Source organism: Oryctolagus cuniculus, chromosome 1 (assembly GCF_051225735.1).
Source record: "Oryctolagus cuniculus isolate XC-2025 breed Fujian yellow rabbit chromosome 1, ASM5122573v1, whole genome shotgun sequence".
Taxonomy (NCBI): Eukaryota; Metazoa; Chordata; class Mammalia; order Lagomorpha; family Leporidae; genus Oryctolagus; species Oryctolagus cuniculus.
The window spans coordinates 32,360,193-32,381,095 of record NC_142867.1 but is presented as its reverse complement, the minus strand read 5'-3'; the positions used below and the strand labels follow the sequence as shown (position 1 = coordinate 32,381,095).

Sequence of the window (20,903 nt, the reverse complement as noted above, 5' to 3'; positions counted from 1 at the left end):
CCCGGTGTGCCGGCGCCGCAAGGTGGAGGATTAGCCTATTGAGCCACGGCGCCGGCCTAAGAATTCACTATTAAATTTAAATTGAGCCAAGTTAGTAGACATTGGAATGATCACTCACCTATACCTTGTTGTGCTAACACTGTCTCCATTCCTTCCCGCTAGGGAAAGGATTAATATGTCCAAGTCTTTCCTGCCCCTCAACCCACAACCACCAAAATTCACTCTACCTAGTTTATATCATCTCTTGCCCAGAGGCCTTTCATCTTAGCTCAGAGAATTTTTAAAAATGATCTACTTTCATGAATATGGAGATTTAGTCTAGAATCTAAAGATATTTCTCTAGTTAATATATTTGAGAAGTCCTAAGCAAAACTACCTATAACCAGTAAGCATTTTAAATGTTTGACTACACTGATTGTCAAAATAACACAAGTTTTAATTACTACAAGATGCTATTTTCCCCACTAAAGTTCAGTAAACTGATACTCTCCAGTGTGAGGAGAATGCAGTGAATCAGACATGTTTAAACAGAGTAACCGGGAATGGCCTTTGTGGAGGGCACATGAGCAATTTAGTTTTTTAATTTTTAATTTTATTTTTAAATTAATTTTATTTATTTGAAAGACAGAGTTACAGAGAGAGAGAGGTAGATACAGAGAGAGAGGTCTTCCATCCACTGGTTCACTCCCCAGATGGCCACAATGGTTGGAGCTGTGCCGATCCGAAGCCAGGAGCCAGGAACCTCTTCCAGGTCTCCCTTGTGGGTGCAGGGGCCCAAGGACTTAGGCCATCCTCTACTGCTTTCCCAGGCCATAGCAGAGAGCTGGACCTGGAGAAGAGCAGCCAGGACTATAACCGGCGCCCATATGGGTTGCCAGTGCTTCAGGCCAGGGCATTAACCCACTGCGCCACAGTGCCGGCCCCAACATGAGTAATTTAGTTGAGAACCTTTTGGATGGTGCTGTAGTTTGGATATCAGTTTGTGTCGCTCCCCGTCTTCGTGGAGGAACGACACAGGACCCTGCGCTGTTCTTTCGTCTGCTCGGCCCTCCCCGGGTTTGCTGCTGGTTCTTCCCGGGTTGGCTACCGTCCCTTCCACCTCCGTGGAAGGGCGGTTCCCCCTGGCCACTTTCCCCACTTCCGCGGGGGAGCGGCACACCGCCGGCCGGCTCTCTTGGGGGCTGCACAGGTGTTCCTTCAGATAGATGTTCCCCTTAGATGTTCCTGGTGCATGTTGTCTCTCTCCTCCTTTATAGTCCTCTTCCGCCAATCCCAACTCGGCTGCCCACATGCCGAGTACGCTGCTCTCCTCCAATCAGGAGCAGGATCAGCTCCTGGAGGTCATCACTCAAGTTGGCAAGAGGCAGCTGCGTAAAAGCTGTTTTCTCCTCTCCCAGCGCCATATTGTGGGAGAGCAGATGCATAGAATAAGTCTTAATTCCAGTAACTTAGTCTAGTCCGAGTTGCTCCCAGTTGCTCCCCACAGATCCCCCTTTCTTTTTATTTTTGGCATTGATACGTGCCTGTCTTCGGTGCCCCGCGGCACACACTCTGCTCTGCTTGCCAGAGTTGTCCACAAGTGCTTACAAGCCCTACCAATAAGGCAAACCGAATCCGGGTCCTCTCTTCGCCATGTTGTGAGGAGGTTTTTAAGCGCTTGATGCGTGCCTGTGTTCGGTGCCCTGCAGCGCATGCTCTGCTCTGCTAGAACTGCCTGCAAGTGCTTACAAGCCCTAGCAAACAGGCAAACCGAATCCAAGCCCTCTCATTGCCGTCTTGTAGGGAGACTTATTGATGTTAATTCGTGCCTGTCTTCGGTGACCTGCGGCGCATAAGCTGCTAGCCGTCCACAGGTGCTTATCGTCTTACTAATCAGGCAGACCGAATCCAAGCTCTCTCATTGCCGTGTTGTGGGGAGGCCTTATTTTTCTCTATTTCTCTATCTCCGGGCATTCCTATTTCTCCTATTTTACTTCTATCTGCCAGCATTCCTATTTCTCTCATTTTACTTCTAAACTTCTGTTTCTCTTATCTTCGCGGCTTCCCGGCGCCCGCCCCGAGGCTGCTTCTCGGCGCCTCGCCGCCCCGCGGCGGCTTCCCGGCTTAGCGCCGCTTCAGCCCGCACTTCTCTCATCTGCGCGGCTTCCCGGCGCCCGCCCTGCGGCGGGCTCCCGGCTCTGCGCGGCTCGGCTTTGCGCACTCCGTGGTCTCCATGCCCTTCGCGCCCGCACCACGGCCTTTGCGCCAGCCCCGCGTTCCCTATCTATTCACGCCCCGTGCTCTCTCTGCACGCGGCGGCTTCCGCGAATCACACAGCGTAGCTCACGTTTCCGCCACTGGCATTCAGTCCAAGTTCCCCGGACTAACCTGGCGAATTCCAACCTGGCAGCCCACGTCTCTGCCTCTGGTTCCAGATTTTCGCCTTTTGCTCCCCGGGCTGACTTGAAGAATTCCAAGCTGGCTTACGTCTCCGCCTCGGCCTGCCCCCGTGGCTTCAATTTCCCTAACATTTTTCTCTACCCGGTATGTTTCCCTAACTTTTCTTCCAACAACAATATTCCCCTCTCATTTCTCCCGGTTTCTCCCCACAGTCCGCATCCGAGTCCAAGCCTCCTCCAGGTTTCACTTTCACTTTCAATCTCCTAGCTTCCCCGCCATAGTCCGCATCCGAGTCTATGAAAGCTTTCACTTTCACTTTCAATCCTAACTTCTTTCCCACAGTCCATATCCGAGTCTATGCCTAGGCTTTCAATAGCTTCTTCCGGCACCTTTTCCGTCCGGCTTTTCCCTAGGCTCTTTGCTAGTCTCTCTCTCCAGTATTTTCCCACTTCTTCCCATTTCTTCCCTCCTAGGTTTCCCTTATCCGAGTCACGGCACCATTATGTCGCTCCCCCTCTTCGTGGAGGAACAACACTAAGCCCTGCCTAGGCTTCATATCCGAGTCACGGCACCATTATGTCGCTCCCCCTCTTCATGGAGGAGCAACACAGGACCCTGCGCTGTTCTTTCGTCTGCTCGGCCCTCCCCGGGTTTGCTGCTGGTTCTTCCCAGGTTGGCTACCATCCCTTCCACCTCCGTGGAAGGGCGGTTCCCCCTGGCCACTTTCCCCACTTCCGCGGGGGAGCGGCACACCGCCGGCCGGCTCTCTTGGGGGCTGCACAGGTGTTCCTTCAGATAGATGTTCCCCTTAGATGTTCCTGGTGCATGTTGTCTCTCTCCTCCTTTATAGTCCTCTTCCGCCAACCCCAACTCGGCTGCCCACACGCCGAGTACGCTGCTCTCCTCCAATCAGGAGCAGGATCAGCTCCTGGAGGTCATCACTCAAGTTGGCAAGAGGCAGCTGCGTAAAAGCTGTTTTCTCCTCTCCCAGCGCCATGTTGTGGGAGAGCAGATGCATAGAATAAGTCTTAATTCCAGTAACTTAGTCTAGTCCGAGTTGCTCCCAGTTGCTCCCCACAAGTTTGGGTATCCCCAGACTGCCCATGTGTTAAAGGCTTGTTCCCAAATCTTTATATACACTCGTGGTACTAAGAGGGTAGAAACTTTGTGGTAGGTAGAGGTGGGACCTTTGGGAGGTGATTAGGTTGAACTCGATCATTGGGATGGAGTTCCCATGACATAATCCTGGTGACTTTAGAAGGAGAGACAGAGACAGACACAGGTGCTCCCTCCTGCCCTGTGATGTTTTGGGCCACCTGAGAACTCAGCTAGACAGCACCATCACCAGTAGCTGAAGCAGTGGGGCTGTCTGTGAACAGAGGATGGGGAATCTGAAACCAACCTCCTTCCTTCACAAATGGCTTGTCTTAGGCATTTCATTGTAGTGATGAAAAGTAGGCTAACATAGATGGTCACATCTGACTCCTAGAACCTTATTTAGAGAAGATAGAGGTGAACACAAAGACAAATGGATGAGGGCAGTGATTTCCAGAGAGTGTATAGGAACTAACCCTATCAGGTGCCCTAAGGCAGAGTCTCTCTGGCCAAACAAGTCTGGGCAAGGCTGCATACTATAACCCCTTCTTGAAGATATCCAAAGCATATTTGCCTCCTACAACTCTAAATAGACCTGACATAAAGAAATACCTTTGATTTTGTTCAACATACTGGCTTCCAAATGTAATTATCAATGACACTCTTGTTTCTTAATAATATCTACATTATAACATTTTATTTTGAACATTTTCAAGCTCAAACCATTGAAAAAGTATGCAGCGAATACCCACGTATTCACTATACAGGTTCTGCAATTAGCATAGGTTTGTATTATGTATTTGATAATGTGTATCATTTCCATACACTTTCCATAACATGCATTTCCTATACTTCCAAATCAAAAGTTGGTTTTCAATTTCTAACACTTCATGTATATAGAGACCCTTATGTTGGTTCTTAGGGCTGGTAAGTGTTTGTTCTATAAGACACTGATACATTCCACAGTCCCACCATCCAGGGGAATTCCAGTTGCTCCATATTCTATAACATTTGGTGTTGCCAGTCCTGCTTGTTTTAGTCATTCTGGTCAGTGTATATATCGTCCTGTAGTTTGAATTTCCCCATGTGCTTTGTTGGTTATTCAGCTATCTTCCTTTGTGAAATTTTTTGATCAGATATTTTGCACATTTTAATTGGATTATAGTAATAGCTATTTTTAAATTATTATGTATATAGCATACAATCAAAAGAATGTAAAACGTGTAGGTCTTAAAGAAACTAAACACTCACAAGCTGAAAGGTAAGAGTGTCACTATTCCTTCCTGTCTCACCCCTGCGGCCTATTATTGGTTTCTCTGATGGTTCTCCCTTCCTTCTCAGAATTGAGCAAGATCCTGAATTTTGTATTAACTCATTTCCGTATTTCTTGTCTAGAGTTTTTACTATCCATATGTGTATCCCTAAACTGTATGTCATGTAGTTTTGTCTGATTTGGAATTTTATGCTCTGTGATTTGTGTCTTTTACTTAATATCAGCCTTATATTCTTAGCCATATTGGTATGAATATAGCCTAGTTCATTCACTTGCACTTCTCTGTAGTTTTTCATTGGGTAACTGTACCATACCTCATTTACCTCACCTCCTATTAATATATTTTGAATTTTCAGGGTCTTTTTTTTTTACTATTTTGAACAATGTTGCTATAAACATTTTTGTATTATCTTTAATATCCTATGAAACTCATACCTTGTAATATATACTTTGGAAAATATTATATTACATTGTAAGGTTTATTGATTGTTAATTGTAATAGAAAAAGGTTGGCAGCCTAAGTGTTCAATAATAAAGTGTTAGAAAATTTACCAGGCATTCATACAACAGAATACTATGTCAGTAATGACATTTTTTATTTTTTATTATTATTATTTTTTGACAGGCAGAGTGGACAGTGAGAGAGAGAGACAGAGAGAAAGGTCTTCCTTTGCCGTTGGTTCACCCTCCAATGGCCGCCACGGCCAGCGCGCTGCGGCCAGCGCACCGCACTGATCCAATAGCAGGAGCCAGGTACCTCTCCTGGTCTCCCATGGGGTGCAGGGCCCAAGCACCTGGGCCATCCTCCACTGCACTCCCTGGCCACAGCAGAGAGCTGGCCTGGAAGAGGGGCAACCGGGACAGAATCCGGCCCCCCACCGGGACTAGAACCCGGTGTGCCTGCGCCACAAGGCGGAGGATTAGCCTAGTGAGCTGCGGCGCCGGCCAGTATTGACATTTTTGATTATCAACTTTTTTTTTTTTTTTTGACAGGCAGAGTTAGACAGGGAGAGAGAGAGAGAGACAGAGAGAAAGGTCTTCCTTTTCCGTTGGTTCACCCCCAAAGTGGCCACTATGGCCAGCACGTTGCTGCTGGCGCGCTGTGCCGATCTGAAGCCAGGAGCCAGGTGCTTCCTCCTGGTCTCCCATGCGGGTGTAGGACCCAAGGACCTGGGCCATCCTCCACTGCACTCCCGGACCACAGCAGAGAGCTGGACTGGAAGAGGAGCAACCGAGACTAGAACCCAGCGCCCCAACCGGGACTAGAACCTGGGGTGCTGGCACCGCAGGTGGAGGATTAGCCTAGTGAGCCAGATTATCAATTGTTAATTGCACTAGTGAAGAACTAGTGACAAGCTAAATGATTAACAATAAAGGATTTGCTAAATAAGTCTATGAGGTAGGCATTGGAATTCGCAGAGAAATAAGCATTTATCCTTTTTATATTTAAGTAAAAAGAGCAAGTTATGATATACAGAATATGATAAATAACTTTGTACAATAGGAAAGGGAAGTTTCATGGAAAAAAACAAATAGAAGCAAATAGTCCAAAATGGTGCCAGGAATTAGTTTGTGGTAGGATTATAGGAAGCTTTTGTTTTATTTCGTTTCTTGATGCTGTTCTGTATCTTCGGGTTGTCCTGTAATAAATATAGAAAACTTGCAGGGTAAAAAAAAAAATCAAAAATGTTCTTTTAGAGAAAGAACTTAAGAGTTTCGCAGTCCTGCTTTTATCAGAGGTCTGCTGAATTCTAGACACGCAAGTTACTTTTCTCCCCTTTGTGGCAATTGCAGGGATTTGAAATTAAAAATCGTGCCTGAGAGCAACCTGACATGCCCTGAATTCGTGGGGAGGCCTACTTTCAAACGAGGCCGGAGTTCTGGGGACGCGCCACTGTCCCATATCTTCTTTCCTAACCTCAACTTGTTCTTGCTCAGAGGCTCATATTTTTCAGAACCTTGTTTCTCCTCGCAGTCCCCTGCTCCAGCCACAGCAGGCGCCCGAGAGGCTGGATCCAGGGAGGTACTCAATGGCTGAGGTCTGGTAGAGACGTTGTGGGTCTGCTTAGCCACCGGAGCCTTCAGCCGCGGGGAGAGGAGAGCCTGCCGGTTGCCTGCAGCTTGCGGGCTCGGAGCAAGATGCCCTGTAAACATGGGGCCTGTCTTTCTCTAAAAGATGGTCAAGATGCAGCGTGTGCCAGGACCGAAGGACCCCGCGGAGCTGACCTACTACACACTGTACAACGGGAAGCCTCTGCTGGGGACTGCAGCAGCCAAGATCCTCAGCACCATTGACTCCCAAAGGATGGCCTTGACCCTGCATCACGTCGTCCTCCTGCAAGCTGACCGTAAGGGGATAGTCCTTTCCTTCCATGTTTTTCGTGCCATTAAGTGTTCCTTGCCAAAGTGATCCCCCAAACTCAGAGCTGAGCACCTCTGTGTGGAATCCATCGGCTGCTGTCTGTGTTGTGTGACGCACTAGGTTTTGTGTTGGGAAACTGGAATGATGGTAGTGAAATCGCTGTCCCACCCCTCTTCCTCCTCTGTGGAATCTAGTGAACGGCTGTGAGAAGTCACGCTGGTGTGTGGAGGAACTGAAGCTCACTTGATTCCACAGACATTTACTGGGTGCTATGAACTGAGCTTAGGGCTGAGGACTAAGAAATGGGAGAGACCTGCTCCTGCCTTTAAGGAGCAGACGAGTTGATGCAGATGCAATGGGAGACAATGCAGGCAGCGGCTGTGGGAGGACGTAGTGACCCAGGCAACCACAGGGGGAGGGTTTGCCTGGAAGAGCCACTGGGAAAGAAGAAACAGCAGGAGGGTCTTTAAGCAGCTGCTGCCTCAGTGAGCCGCTGCTCTGTGGTTCCTTCCTCTTTATTTTTCCACTCTGCTTCACTGGGGCAATGCTTACTTAGCTCCAAATGACAGAAGAGAAAACCAAGGCTGAGAAACATTCGATAATCTGCTCAGCGTCATAGACTAAGGTAGTGAAGTATGTATCTGGATCCGACCTCAAGCCTGAGTTCTGACCTCAACACTAAGACTTCAGCAGGGGCGGGTAGGGAGTGGAAGGGAGGTGCTCCAGAAAGGGGAAGCAGGAGGAGCAAAAGAATGGAGGGGAGATGTACCAGGTGAACCGGAAACCAAGGAGTTCAGCTTGCCTGGTGGAGGAGTGGGAGGATTAGAACGGCGAACTGGCTGGGAGACTCAGCCCTGACTGGCGAGGGAGGGAGAGATGGTCCCAAGAGGACAGGCTGGGGGGAGCTGCTGGAGATCTCTGAGCAGGGGAGTAAAATCCGGGGACCGCCTCCAATTTAGAGAGGACAGCTGGTTACCATGTCTGGATGGAAGGAGACAGGAGGTGGCAGGACCCGTGGGGAAGCAAGCTCTGTGGTGTCCCAGGCATTGGGGACCCAAACAAGAGCTGTAAGGAAAGTGAGGAGAGGGGAGGGGAGGAGGGTGGAGATTGTGTTTTGGAAGTGTTTGGCACTACCCTGAGCATGGAAAGACATGGAAGGACATCTCCATGGGTCTCCTGGTTGGTGTTCATGAACCCTAAGGACCTGGCATCTGGGGTGGGCATCTGGCCTATGGTTAAGACACATCAGTTAAGATGCTTGCATCCACCATCAGAGTGCTGGGCTCCAATGCCTGGTTCCTGACTCTAGGTTCCTGCTAATGCAAGCCCTGGGAGGCACAAGTGAAGGCTCACGTGACTGGGCCCCTGACATCTATGTAGAATAAGACCTGTGGTTTCTAGCCCTTGCAAGCATTTAAGGAGTGAACCAGGGAATGGGATCTTTCTCCTTCTGTGTCTATCCATCTGTCTGTCTTTCTCTCTGCCTCTAAAGTATGGGGGATAAAAGCACCTGACCCCTGGTGTGTGCCTTTCCTCTCCTCCTCACCTTTTGCCTTCATCCAGTGTGACTCCTGCATCAGCATGACATTCCAGACCATGTGTTGTGTGCTTAGGCAGCATGTCCTACAGTGAGGATGTCACTCTCTGCGATCGTAGTTTGAAATGACTTTTTTTTAAAGATTTATTTATTTGTTTGAAAGTCAGAGCTACATAGAGAGAGGAGAGGCAGAGAGAGAGAGAGAGAGAGAGAGAGAGAGAGAGAGAAAGAGAGGTCTTCCATCCGCTGGTTCACTCCCCAATTGGTTCAACAGCCAGAGCCATGCCGATCCAAAGCCAGGAGCCAGGAGCTTCTTCCGGGTCTCCCATGTGTGTGCAGGGAGTACTTGGGCCATCTTCCACTGCTTCCCCAGGCTGTTAACAGAGAGCTGGATTGAAAGAGAAGCAGCCAGGGCATGAACCAGCATCCATATGGGATGCCAGCACCACAGGCCAAGGCTTAATCTACTACACCACAGTGCTGGCCCCCTTCTGAGCTCTTTGTAAACAGGTGCCGCAGCTCCTTCATCTTGGGGTGTCCAGCCCCAGTTACTTCCTGGCTCTATTCCTATGAAGGCAAAGAAACCTTCCTTTGCCCATTGCCTCTGCCAGGCCCCGAGAGAGGCGAATGGTTGGATGACACTCTAGTGGAGAGGTTGATGGCAGAGCATCTTAAGTGGGGCAGACCAGACCTGGCTTCCCAGCCCTACTCCTCCCCTTTCTAGCTCTGGAGTTTGGAATCAAATTAATGAGCCTCTCTGGCCTTCATTTTCCTCATCTTGAAATGGCAACATAGAAAGCATCTACCTAGTAGAGTTGCTCAGAGGATTAAGAGCAGATGTAAAGGACTTCATGGAGTCCTGGGCACCCAGAGAGTCCTGAGTGATGGTAGCCAAGGTCTCATTCACCCTAAGGAGCAGAGCTGGAGAGAGGGAAGAATGAAAGGAGACTCGGAGGCTGGGAGCCCGTGTCGTACAGAGACTGGGGTGCTGTTGATGGAAGTAGAAAGGGGGTTGGACAGCAGAAATGTTTCTGAGGGAGAAGGTAATTTATTGTTTGGGCCATGTTCAGTTTAAGGAGATGGTGACCAGGGGCTGCCAATGGGATAAAGTGGGTGCTGAGAGGATGTCAGGCACGCTGATAGGACTGTCCTATCAAGGTTAGGAAGACTGTTCCGAATTCAAGTCCAGATCTCAGAAGAGATTCGGGTCAACTCTATAGACCTTTATATGTGCACAGATGCAGGTTAGAATTAAAATCCCGGAACAAATGTGAGTGCGCGGGGAAGGAACATTGCTTGAGAAGAGCAGAGTGAGAGGACACACTGGGAAGTACCTCTGCCCAGGAGCAGAGGAGGAGGGAGATGAGGCCAATGGAGAAGGCGACAAGCTGAGGTTTTCCAAGTCCCATTTCCTCTTGGTTTTGAAATCAGCCTGTGGCATTCATCTGAAGTCAGACTTTTCATTGAGAGTCACAGTGGTGAACATATTGCTTCCCTGAAGGGAGAGTGACCACATTCTGTGTGTTCCAGAGCCTTCTCAATGACTGGTTCTAGGGCCGTGGATGGCCAAGCATAATGCACACTTGACCTTCATCACCTCTGGGAGTTGGGGCAGCATCTAACTCTAGAGAAGTGGCTGGGTCGCGGATGCAACCTCACTGTTTGCCAGGTCTGAGGAGGGAAGCTTTTCGGGGCAGTTTCCAGTGCATGGACCGGGAACTTTCTCCCCACAGGGAAGCAGATCAAAGCAGATGGTAGCGTATCGTAAATGGGCATCAGACATTTCTCTGAAAAACACCACTTAACGAAAGCAAGAGACTGACCCTTTGGTGACAAGGACTCATACTTGTTCATTCCCTCAACAGATGATGTATTAAGTACCTACTGTGTGTCAGATCCTGTTCTAGCTGCTGGGATTATAGCAGGAAACAAAATAGCCACAAACACACACACACGCAAGCATGCACACACACACACACACACACACACCTGTCCATACAGAGCTGACATGCCTGAGAAGGTGGAACAAGTAAACAAAATAAATAAGTAATATGCTAGATACCAGTGAGTGCTGTGGTGAAAATTAGGGAGGGGAGGGCTAGGGAATGCCAAGGAGATAATGGTTGCAATTTTAAGCTGTTGAGTGCAAGCAGCTAAGAGGATCACTGAGAAAATAACCTTTGAATGACCATCTAAAGGAGGGAATGGTCCCCGAGGCTCTCAGGGGACCTGGTGTTCCAGAGGGAACGGGATGGAGACCCAGCCAGCTGGTCACTGAGGAAGTGGGCAGTGGTCATGTTGAGGTCAGGGGTGCCAGTGGAGGGCCACCATCACCAGGGCCTCACGGGCTGGTCTCCAGTGGAACAAGAAACCACCAGAGGGTTTGGGCAGGAGAATGTCATGGTCTGAGAACTCACCAGCTACTGGCCTCAGGAGCTGCGTCCCTGTGTCTACTCACACCAGCGATGGTCTCAGATGTTTGAGACATAGGGACGGCCACAAAAATGAACTAGAGCCAGAAATGTTTTATTTGAGAAGTGGAGAGACAGATAGGGAGAACTCCCATCTTCTGGTTCACTCCCCAAATGCTCTCAACAGCTGAAGCCAGGAGCCAGGACTCAATCCAGGTCTCCCATGTGAGTGGCAGGGACCCAATTACTCGAGCCACTGTCACTGCCTCCCAGGGTCAGTATTAGCAAGAAGCTGGAGCTGGGACTTGAACCCTGGCACTCTGATGGAGAACGTAGGTGTCTCAACCACTAGGCTGGATGCCCACCCACGGGAAGCATTTCTGGATGAATTCCTTTTCCTTTCACATTGTCCCCATGGGAATAATCTGTTCTGTGTTTAGATTACTGGGACCCTTTGACTTTGTGCCCACTGACAGATACCTGTGTGTGTATGTGTGTTGAGTGCCAGGTGTGGGGTACACATACAGGGAAGCACACACTCCCAATCATGTGTGCTGTTTATTTGATGGTTCGTTTCAGAAAAATAACTTCCTAAAAATGGCTAGCCTTCCGGGGCTCACTTTCCTCATCTGTGAACTGGGGAGAAGAAGAACCCACAGGCAAAGGGCCTTGGGTGCTCAGAACACGTGTCCTCCACTGAAAGTCTTGCAATTTAAACAGCCATTCATCCCCTCTCACCTCTGTACATGACATTGGCCTTTTAGATCATTATGCCAATGGATATATTTGGTTTGGATGACTTTAGTTGACCTAACGTGAATATCATTTTGACCATTAACATGAATTATTAATGTGCATAAGAGAAGTCTGTTCTCTCCTTGTCTCAGTAGAGGTGAAGGGAACTCTACCTCCTGCACCAAGAAGAAACACATCCACAAAAACAATAAGACTGAGTACAAGCAAGAGCCCGTGAACATTTCTGTCTTGCGGGTGAAATATGTATACAGTTATGGTACACACGGGTACATGGTACATTTTTCTCCCTCAGAATAGAAAAGCCTAGCCAAAAGAGGCATATTGATATTTCCCATAGAAGCTCTGAGTTTTGAAAAATGTTAATGAAAAAACTCATATAAATACTGAATTACTAAAAGCAGTAGCAATTACATGTTTAATGTCAACAGAAGCACATTATCTAATGAGCTGTTTTCAGAAGTTAATAACGTGATTAATCATGGACTGATAAAAATGGTGGGAAAGAAGCACTTTTGTACTAACAGTGTCCTGGGCTCCAGGGCAGCCAGTGATAGGCAGATCATGGCCAAAGAGGGACCACTTGAAGTTGACGATGGCTGGAGTCGAAGAGGAAGCTGGCTGGCCTCCTAGGCAGGTTCTTAGTGCATGGCACTTTCTGGTGGGATCTTTCTATTCCGAGGTCTAGTGTCTGGTTTTGCAGCTCTTGTAGTCCCCAGAATTCAGCAGGATCGGGAGAACCAACTCATGCTAACCAAACTTACAAGAGATGGACATATAAACCAGATTGCAAGTGTATTCATTTAAAAGGTCTAGATTAGCCACCAGCAGATGGGACTTCTTGCAACTCTATAAGAAAAACCTCTATGGAGAGCCAGATTGCACAAAGGATAATGGTAGTTCATGTCTGCATTTCTTCAACTTTTAATTGATCATCTACTAAGATGCTCGGGTGTTTTGTTTTGTTTTGTTTTTTGGTTTTATTTTTTATCCCGACTCCCACGTGGGAGCACTGACTTCGTGGGCTGCGCTGCCCGGCCCCCCAGTGCCTGTTGGAAGAAGAGCCTGCACCGTGCGGATGCACACGTGTGTATTTGGCAGCCCGACGCCCGCCCCGGCCCGGCCCAGCCCAGCCCGGCGCCCTCATCTCAGGGCCAGGCTATAGACGTGGTAGATCTTGTCGGGCAGGTTCTCCTGCCTCTACTCGGCGAGGAGGCTGAGGTGCGCGCTCTGCGGATGAGCGCGCGCACCACGGCCAGTGCGCGGCACGCGCCGCTGTCCACGTCGTCCAGGATCACGCCCTCCTGGGCCATGTTGTCCTTGATGACGATGATGCCGTTGGGGCGCAGGCCCCGCTTGCAGCGCCGCAGGAACTCGGCCAGGTGCTCGTCCGTCAGGTGTCCTATCACCCACTGGATCCAGATGACGTCGTAGGAGCCGGGCCCGGGGCTCAAGTCCTGCAGGCCGCAGCAGAAGTAGTTGCGCACCCTCTTGCCCTCCTCGCCCAGGTAGGTCTTGGCTTCAGCCAGGAAGCCCTCCGTCACGTCCACCATGTCCACCACTTGGAAGAGCGGCAGGAGCAGCTGCTTGGTGGTCCTCCCGATGCCGGCGCCGCAGTCCAGCGCGTAGGACGTCCCCGTCTTGTTCGGGCCGTCCCTGAGAAACCGCTGCAGGAACTTCCGGGAGCTGGTGATGTCGATGCTGGAGATGTGGCCATACCCCCCGAGCATGCCGTCCACCGTGGGCAGGATCTGCTTCCAGTACATCTCGGCCTTGGAGTAGAACTGCTTCTCATCTCTGATCACCTGGCTCGTCATGCTGGCACCAGCCCCGTCTCAGTGCCCCTCCTTTAATGAGCATCTACTACCTGAGGATGCAGCAGTGAACAAGAAGCACTCCCTGCCTTCTTGGATTATACATTCCAGTGGAGGGCAGGGGGTGCCAGAGAATGGGCAAGTACGTGTGTATCATGTGAGATGCTGGTACATGCTTTAGAGCCTTGCTCTCCCAGGTGTGGCCTGGGGCTTGCTACAAGGACATCACCTGGGACCTTGTTAGAAAATCTCCTGACCCACACTCTGAACTCACAGAATCAGAATCCACATTGGAACAGGGCTCCCAGGTGATTGGTGTACCCACGAAAGTTTGAGAAGTATTGCTTTAGAAATAAAAAGTAAGCACGAGTGAGATGGAACATGGAAGGGGCAGACACTGTTATTTCATATGCAGAGCACAGGGACAGCCTCACAGATACGGGGACAAGTGAGCAGGGCCCTGGAAGTGAGGGTGGCCGCCATGTGGATTCCTGGTCAAGGCTGCTTGTGTGGAGTTATCAGCGGGCGCAAAGGCCTGACCCCGGAGCACGTGTCCATGTTTGAGGAGCAGGAGGAGGCCAGCAGGCCGGGAGCGTGGTGAGTTCAGAGAAGAGCAGTCGGCTAAAAGGCCAGAGAAACAGCCGAGGAGGCCAGGGGAGGGGCGGATCGGCTAGGGTTTGTAGAAATGATAAGGAGTCCGCTTCTTGCTGTCTGGGTGATAGAAGCTCTGACGGCTTTTGAGCAGAGGAGTGTTGTCATCTGAGGTTTTAAAGCTCAACCCAACAGCTGTGCTGTGAATAGGCCGCCGGGGACCCGGGCAAGGTGGGAGGGCCACTGCGTATTGCAGGGGAGAGGTGTTGGTGGCTTGGTGGAGTTGACAGTTTGCTGATGAGCAGGACATTGGGTGAGCATGAGAAAGGCTGCCCTCTTGGCTAGGCTGAAGTGTTTCCAAGCTCCCCAGCCATTCCTCCCAGAGCTCATCTGCTCGGGTTACACTGTATTCTTTGCTCACCCACAGGGTGGCCTCACTACTGTGGTTAGAGCCACTCTACGGTTCTGGCCCCAGGCTCCAACACCCATTTTGAGTCCTGGTTCTTCTCTCACCTCTTCTCACTGTCAATGAGGAAAACCACACCGATCCATCTTCCTTCTCCCCTTCCTCTTAGTAAAGATGGGCATTTATTGAGCACCTACCATGGACCTCACCAAAACAGCACTCAGTGATAGCCCCATTCCACAGATGAGGAAACTGAGACTCGGAGAGCTCGGGTGACTTGCTCACAGTCCCACAGCAGCGGCAGAGGTATCAGCTTTCCAATGCCAGGCCCTGGTAACATCCACACCCTCTCGTCGCACGTCACGTGGCTTGGGGCCGGGAGGTGTCTGTCTGAGTCGCTTTCCTCTCCCCAAGTGCTCCTTGTGAACGGCTTCCTGCTGGCTCTTTCTCACAGCCGTGGTGAAGAACCCGCCCAACAACCTGTGGATCATCGCTGCGGTGCTGGCGCCCATCGCCGTGGTCACAGTCATCATCATCATCATCACCGCTGTGCTCTGCAGGAAGAACAAGAACGACTTCAAGGCAGACACCATGATAAACCTGCCGCAGAGAGCCAAGGTGCGTGGCACGGTGGGGAGGGCGTGCAAGCCTGCAGGGCCCCTGCCTGCCTCTCCCTCCTGACTTTTAAGGCAGGTGCCTTCAGAGCCACCCTCCCAGGTCCCCATTTCGAGGTGGAGACCCTTTATTTTATGACCGGGTCAGGAGACGGATGCCTCCCCGTGCCGCATGCTCTCTCTTTGCCCTAAGTGCTTCCAAGTCTTTACAGGGGGCAACAGCCAAGTGCTCCCCTCAGAGGAAGGACCATGATTTTACAGATGAGCAAATGGAGGCACAGAAAATGAGGACTGGATGGCGGTGGAAGGACCTGGGGTTAATTTAACCAGACGCCCTACTTTTATGTACGAAAAGTGACCCCGTCACTGTTCCCTAGTTCTAAGGAGCAGAGTCAATGGATGAACCAGGGCTGCTACGGTCCACATGTTTGTGTCCCCCAGATTTCTGTGATGCCATTTTAGCCCACGAAGTGATAGTACTTGCAGGTGGGGGCCTTAGAGGAGTGATGAGGTCATGATGGTGGAGCCCTCGGGAATGGGATCCATGCCCTTAGGACGGACACCCTAGAGCGTGCCCTGGCCTCCGATCCCGTGTGAGGACATGGCCAGAAGTCAGCATCCAGAGCCTGGGAGAGGGCCCCTGCCAGGACTGGCCGTGCCAGCTCCTTCCCCTCGGGCTTCTCGGCCTCCAGAACTAGGGGCACATTGCTGTTACCCAGAAGCCATTCTGTCTGTCCATGGTGTTTCGGCAGAGCAGCCCCAACCGAGACACGGCAGCTCAGCTCTGTTGGACACACTGGCAGGAGTGACTCACCTTCCGAAGCCACCATGAGCCGTGGCTGGGCAGCCACCGCACTCCGTTCAGTGGCTCTCCTGAAGCCCGTCATGGAGTCCCCTCCTCCCACCAGGGCCTCCCCAGCTCTGCCCCAGCTGCCTCCGGTGACTGGGCAGGAAATCCTCCAGCCTGGTTTTCCAGTCACGTAGCTACCTTCAATGATAGTCCCTCAGGGAACTAGACTCACCATGATTCTCGGTGTTTAAATGTCTCCCAATCTGCTGGGCGCCAAGAGGCCTGGCACCTCATTTGTTCATGGCAGCAACCCTGGGAGGGAGGTCACGCCAGGGCACGTTTCATTATCCTCATTTTGCTCCTAAGAAACCTCAGGGAAAGAGACCCAGGGGTCTGTCCCAAGTCGCACTACTAACAACCGAGGGGTGCCTGAGGCCCATATCCGAGCCTTTGAGCTCCTTCTGCCTGAATCCTGCTATGTGGCAGGTAGAATCCTCTTCCAGCTCTGAACGCCTGAGCCTGGTCCACCTGTGCAGGAACAAAACAGCAGATTCCTCTTCCCACACACTTCCCGCCCATTGGAATGCATGGCAGCCATGGGGATCATTTTTGCTGTCTTAGTTTCTTTCGGGATGAGAACACCTTCCTTCGGCACAGGAAATCAAAGGATTTGTTCTGCTTGTTAAACCTGTATACCTGTTGGGGAGCCGCTGCTTGATTAGACACGCTGTCTACAGAAAACCAAACCCCAAAGATTATTGTTCTGTTTCTGTTGACACCGAGGCACCTGCTCCCACACACAGCAGGAGGTCAGTAAGACAGGTACGTGCGGAGTTGCCCGAGCAGTGAAAGATGAAACTGTTCTGAGTTCTGTCTCAGCTTCTTTTCAGCATGAGCCTTTCAAACTCAAGTAAGGAGCACACTCTGATGGCAGCCCAGGCCAGCAATGCCAAACACATTTCTGTTGTCTGTAAGCCACTCTGTCCATGGTGTTCTGGGTCACACTGAGGTTGCAAGGGGCAGCTCAGTGTTGTAGATGAAACCAAAATTTGACTCCTTTGCCAAGAGGAGTGGGGAAGCACCTGGTTTCAGCACACCTTCTGGCCGGAAGGCTGCCTGAAGCTGGAACAGATTCATGTTTTGATTTTTCCTTCGCTCCGTTTGTGTACCTACCTGGTGTACTGTGCTCCGTGAAGTACCTGGCTGGTGCTGAAAATCAAGCACATTTATGTTCTACGAGATGATTGACGTCCCTTGTGTGTGGTACTGCTGATTGCTTTTCCCTTCAGTGAGGCTGGGCTGCCCACTCTGATTTCCAAAGCCCCTTTAGCACGGGAACCCAGCAGGGTGTTACTGTCAGTCTCTTACCGAGTCCTTCTGCCATTGCAATGCAGGGACTCTGCAGCGTCTGGGAGACGGGAGGGCCGCCAACATCACTTCTCACAACCTCGCGGGTAGGAGCAGAATCAAGTGCATGCTGAGGGATGAGGCAGAATGGAAAAGTTAGCTTTCACTGCCAGCCCCTAGGCTAGAAAGATGGTCCCAGGGCCGAACCTGTGCCTTTAGAATGCAGGCTACAGTGCTGGAGGACTGTCCTGAGGTCCTTCTCAGCAATGAACTTAGCATGCTAAGCAGAGGAGGCGAGTGTGGCTTTCCTGGGAGTGGAGGCTAGGGTGTGGACACCTGCACCCTCTTCGGAGACAAGGTTCTTAGACGGGCCTGTCACCACTGTTGTCAGCTGGGCTTCTGCATGAAGAACGTCAATGAAATGATAAATGCAAGAGAGCCAGGTGTCATGACTTCCGTCACCTCCTTCTTCCTACTTCACTTCTTTGTACTCCTTATCGTTGGCTTTATAGCTGCTTCCCCGTTCTTCACTTCATGAAATTGAAGGAACCCAGCTACCTGAAATAGGCATCCCTAGTTAGTGCCACAGCCAGGACGCAGGATGGACCTGGGAAGGGCTGGGGTAGATGGCAGACTGTGGGCTCAAGACAGGTCACTTGCTCCCTAAGAACAGCCAAGTGCTTCTTCTTTCCCACAGCCCTGGGTCAGTTTCTTAACCTCTTTGTGTCTCATGTTTCCCATTTGTAGACTGGGGATAACAATGTTCATGGATAGGTTACTGTGAGGGGTAAGTAAAACAGACATACTTGCTTGTGAGCTGTGCCTGTGCATAATAAATATTACGTGTGAGTTGGCTTCTGTTGTTATATGTGCTTTTTTTCTTTAAAGGCCTTGGCAATGTGTCTACTTTGAAATTACAGGAAATTATTTTGACTTGATAATTTTATACAATTATGCATCATGATGTATTAAAGGGGTTGGAGGTCACTAGCATATGTTCAGTAGGAAATTCACTGGTCTCAGGTAGTTTTCAAGTTGAAAGTTGAAGGACCACTCCCTGAAAGTGAGTGAGTGACTAGTCTTGAGTCTTTCACTACTTAGCTGCATGATTGTGGACAAATCAATGAAGCTCTCTGAGCCTTTGTTTTCTTGCCTGTGAAGGAAAGACTGTGATTTTTTTTAAAAGATTTTATTTATTTTATTTGAGAGGTAGAGTTACAGACAGAGAGAAGGAGAGACAGAGAGAGAGAGAGAGGTCTTCCATCCACTGGTTCACTCCCCAGAGAGCCACAATGGCTAGAGCTGGGCCGATGGGAAGCCAGGAGCCAGAGCATCTTCCAGGTCTCCCAAGAGGGACCACCTTTTAAACTTGTTATTTTTTAATGGTTTATGGTTTATTTGAAAGGCAGAGTGACAGAAACAGAGACCTTTCACATGCTGCTTCACTCTCCCAAATGGCCAGGGCTTGGCCAAACTGATGCCAGGAACCAGGAAGTCATCTAGGTTTTCCATGTTGGTGTCTGGAGCTCAGGTACCTAGGACATCCTCTGTTGACTTCCCAGGCACATTATCAGGGAGCTGGATTGTAAGTGGGCAGCAGCCAGACTCAAACTGGCACTCCAACATGGGCTGTCAGTGGCATAGACGATGGCTCAGCCTGCAGTGCCAGAGCGCCAGCCCCCAGCTTATTTCTTTATGTCTCCTTCTGCACACCCAACCTGGACCCAGTCACCTAACATATCCAGTGGGTAATTTCAACCCAGTGTGAAGGGTTAGGGGTCAAGTCCAGAGAGAGTGGGGATGCAGAGCTGGCTTGTCCCCAGCTTTAGATCCTGGGGAGTCTTAGCTATAGTGGGAGACTTCCAGTTCTTCACGGGCCAGCCAGGCATCTCATCACAGGAGCCAGGACCATCACAGTCAGAGATGCCCAAGCAAGATGACAGCTGCAGAAGGAAAGGAGGGCCCACAGGAGGAATCCCCTAAGCAGTAGTTCTGGGTCTCACGGTGCTGGCTTCCAGTGGTGGCTCCACTCTAGAGCAGCGGTGAGAGCGTGCCTCTCTACGTCTCGGTTTCTTCATGGGTAAAATGGAGACGCCTACTAATGCCTACCGCTTGGATGCAGTGACATAATTCATGTAGTATGTCACTGTAGTATGTTTCGAGTGATGCTGAAACTCAAGGGCAGGGGCCAGTTATGAGTCATTGCCAGCACCAAGCACAGATCCTGGCACAAGCCCATGTTATTGGAACAAATCTGAATAGGGAAGTGGTGGGCATGGAGGTGTGGCAGAAAGGGGGCCAAGAGGAGATGACACTGGACCATTGGGTTCAGCTGTAGCGTGAAAGGCCTTGGATGCCTTGCCAAAGAGTCTGGGTGCCATAAAACGCTGCAAATTTGGGTGCGACCAGCTGTGGCTTTAAGGTAGATAATGTTGGAGGCTTGTCTAGGTGGGCCTGGAAGGTGGCAGAATGGAAGCAACGAGACTGAGAAATTGTGAACCTGGGGGAGAAAAATCAGCTTGCAGACATTTTTCAGAAGTTGAATCCAGCTGGCGACCAGCTGGTTGTGGGAGGAGCAGGCAATACAGGTTTCGTGGGATGTTATCCAGTTACTAAGCACGCCATTCTGTGTCAGGCAGCACCGAGGGAAGCAGGGGAAGGGAAGAACCACTCTACCCTTAGCAAATGCATTTCAAAACTTCAACCCCAGGCTGGCGCCATGGCTCACTTGGCTAATCCTCTGCCTGTGGCACTGGCACCCCAGGTTCTAGTCCCGGTTGGGGCGCTGGGTACTAGTCTCGGTTGCTCCTCTTCCAGTCCAGCTCTCTGCTGTGGCTCAGGAGTGCAGTGGAGGATGGCCCAAGTCCTTAGGCCCTGCACCCACATGGGAGACCAGGAGGAAGTACCCGGCTCCTGGCTTCAGATCGACGCAGTGTACCAGCCATAGTGGCCATTTGGGGGGTGAACCAACAGAAGGAAGACCTTTCTCTCTGTCTCTCTCTCTCGCTGTCTAACTCTGCCTGGCAAAAATAAAAAATAAACCAACAAACAAAAACAAAACAAAAAAACTTCAACCCCAGATCCTGGCACCAGAATGTCACTGGTCACCACATGGGTCAGAGTGAGTGCCTCAGAGTAAGGGGGCAGGGGACCACACTTCCCAGAGTGAGTTTCCCGGGGATGTGGGGGAATAGCCCACACCTACAGACAGCCTCACATAAGGCAGCTTGATTGGATTTAGCAGTGAAACCTCATCCAGTTCAGAGACACGGTGGTTGGACTTGACAGGCGGGTCACAACACTCTCCACTGTGGGTCATCAAATCTGGCTGGGGCCTTCCTGGTGCATTTGTTTTGCAAAATTAACTGCTGAAGGGAGAGCTTCTGATCACATGAATTCTGATGAATTCTAAATGGTAGGGATCGAGTTTTACCCCCAAATTTTCCCGAAAAGCATCCCTGATGTCCATCTCACCTAGACTGTGGTTCAGCAGGAGAGCAAACAGTAAAGAGTGATAATGATTGCTTACTG

General features: G+C 50.4%; 2 protein-coding genes across 6 annotated transcripts in view; one reads left to right on the top strand and one right to left on the bottom strand.

The window, feature by feature from the left end:
• KIAA1549L (KIAA1549 like) overlaps positions 1–20,903 on the top strand; it is a 312,534-nt gene that overhangs the window by 223,569 nt on the left and 68,062 nt on the right. For all 5 annotated transcript variants that reach the window (XM_008269586.5, XM_002709213.6, XM_017345847.4 and 2 more), the window contains 2 exons: positions 6,924–7,095; positions 15,076–15,239. In XM_008269586.5, coding sequence (XP_008267808.3) covers positions 6,924–7,095; positions 15,076–15,239 — 336 coding nt within the window. The remainder of the gene's footprint in view (positions 1–6,923; positions 7,096–15,075; positions 15,240–20,903) is intronic.
• Positions 12,954–13,667, bottom strand: LOC100339797 (N-terminal Xaa-Pro-Lys N-methyltransferase 1). The gene is given in 2 exon segments (XM_017345856.4): positions 12,954–13,040; positions 13,043–13,667. Coding segments are annotated over 2 exon segments (672 nt in total). The 5' UTR covers positions 13,628–13,667.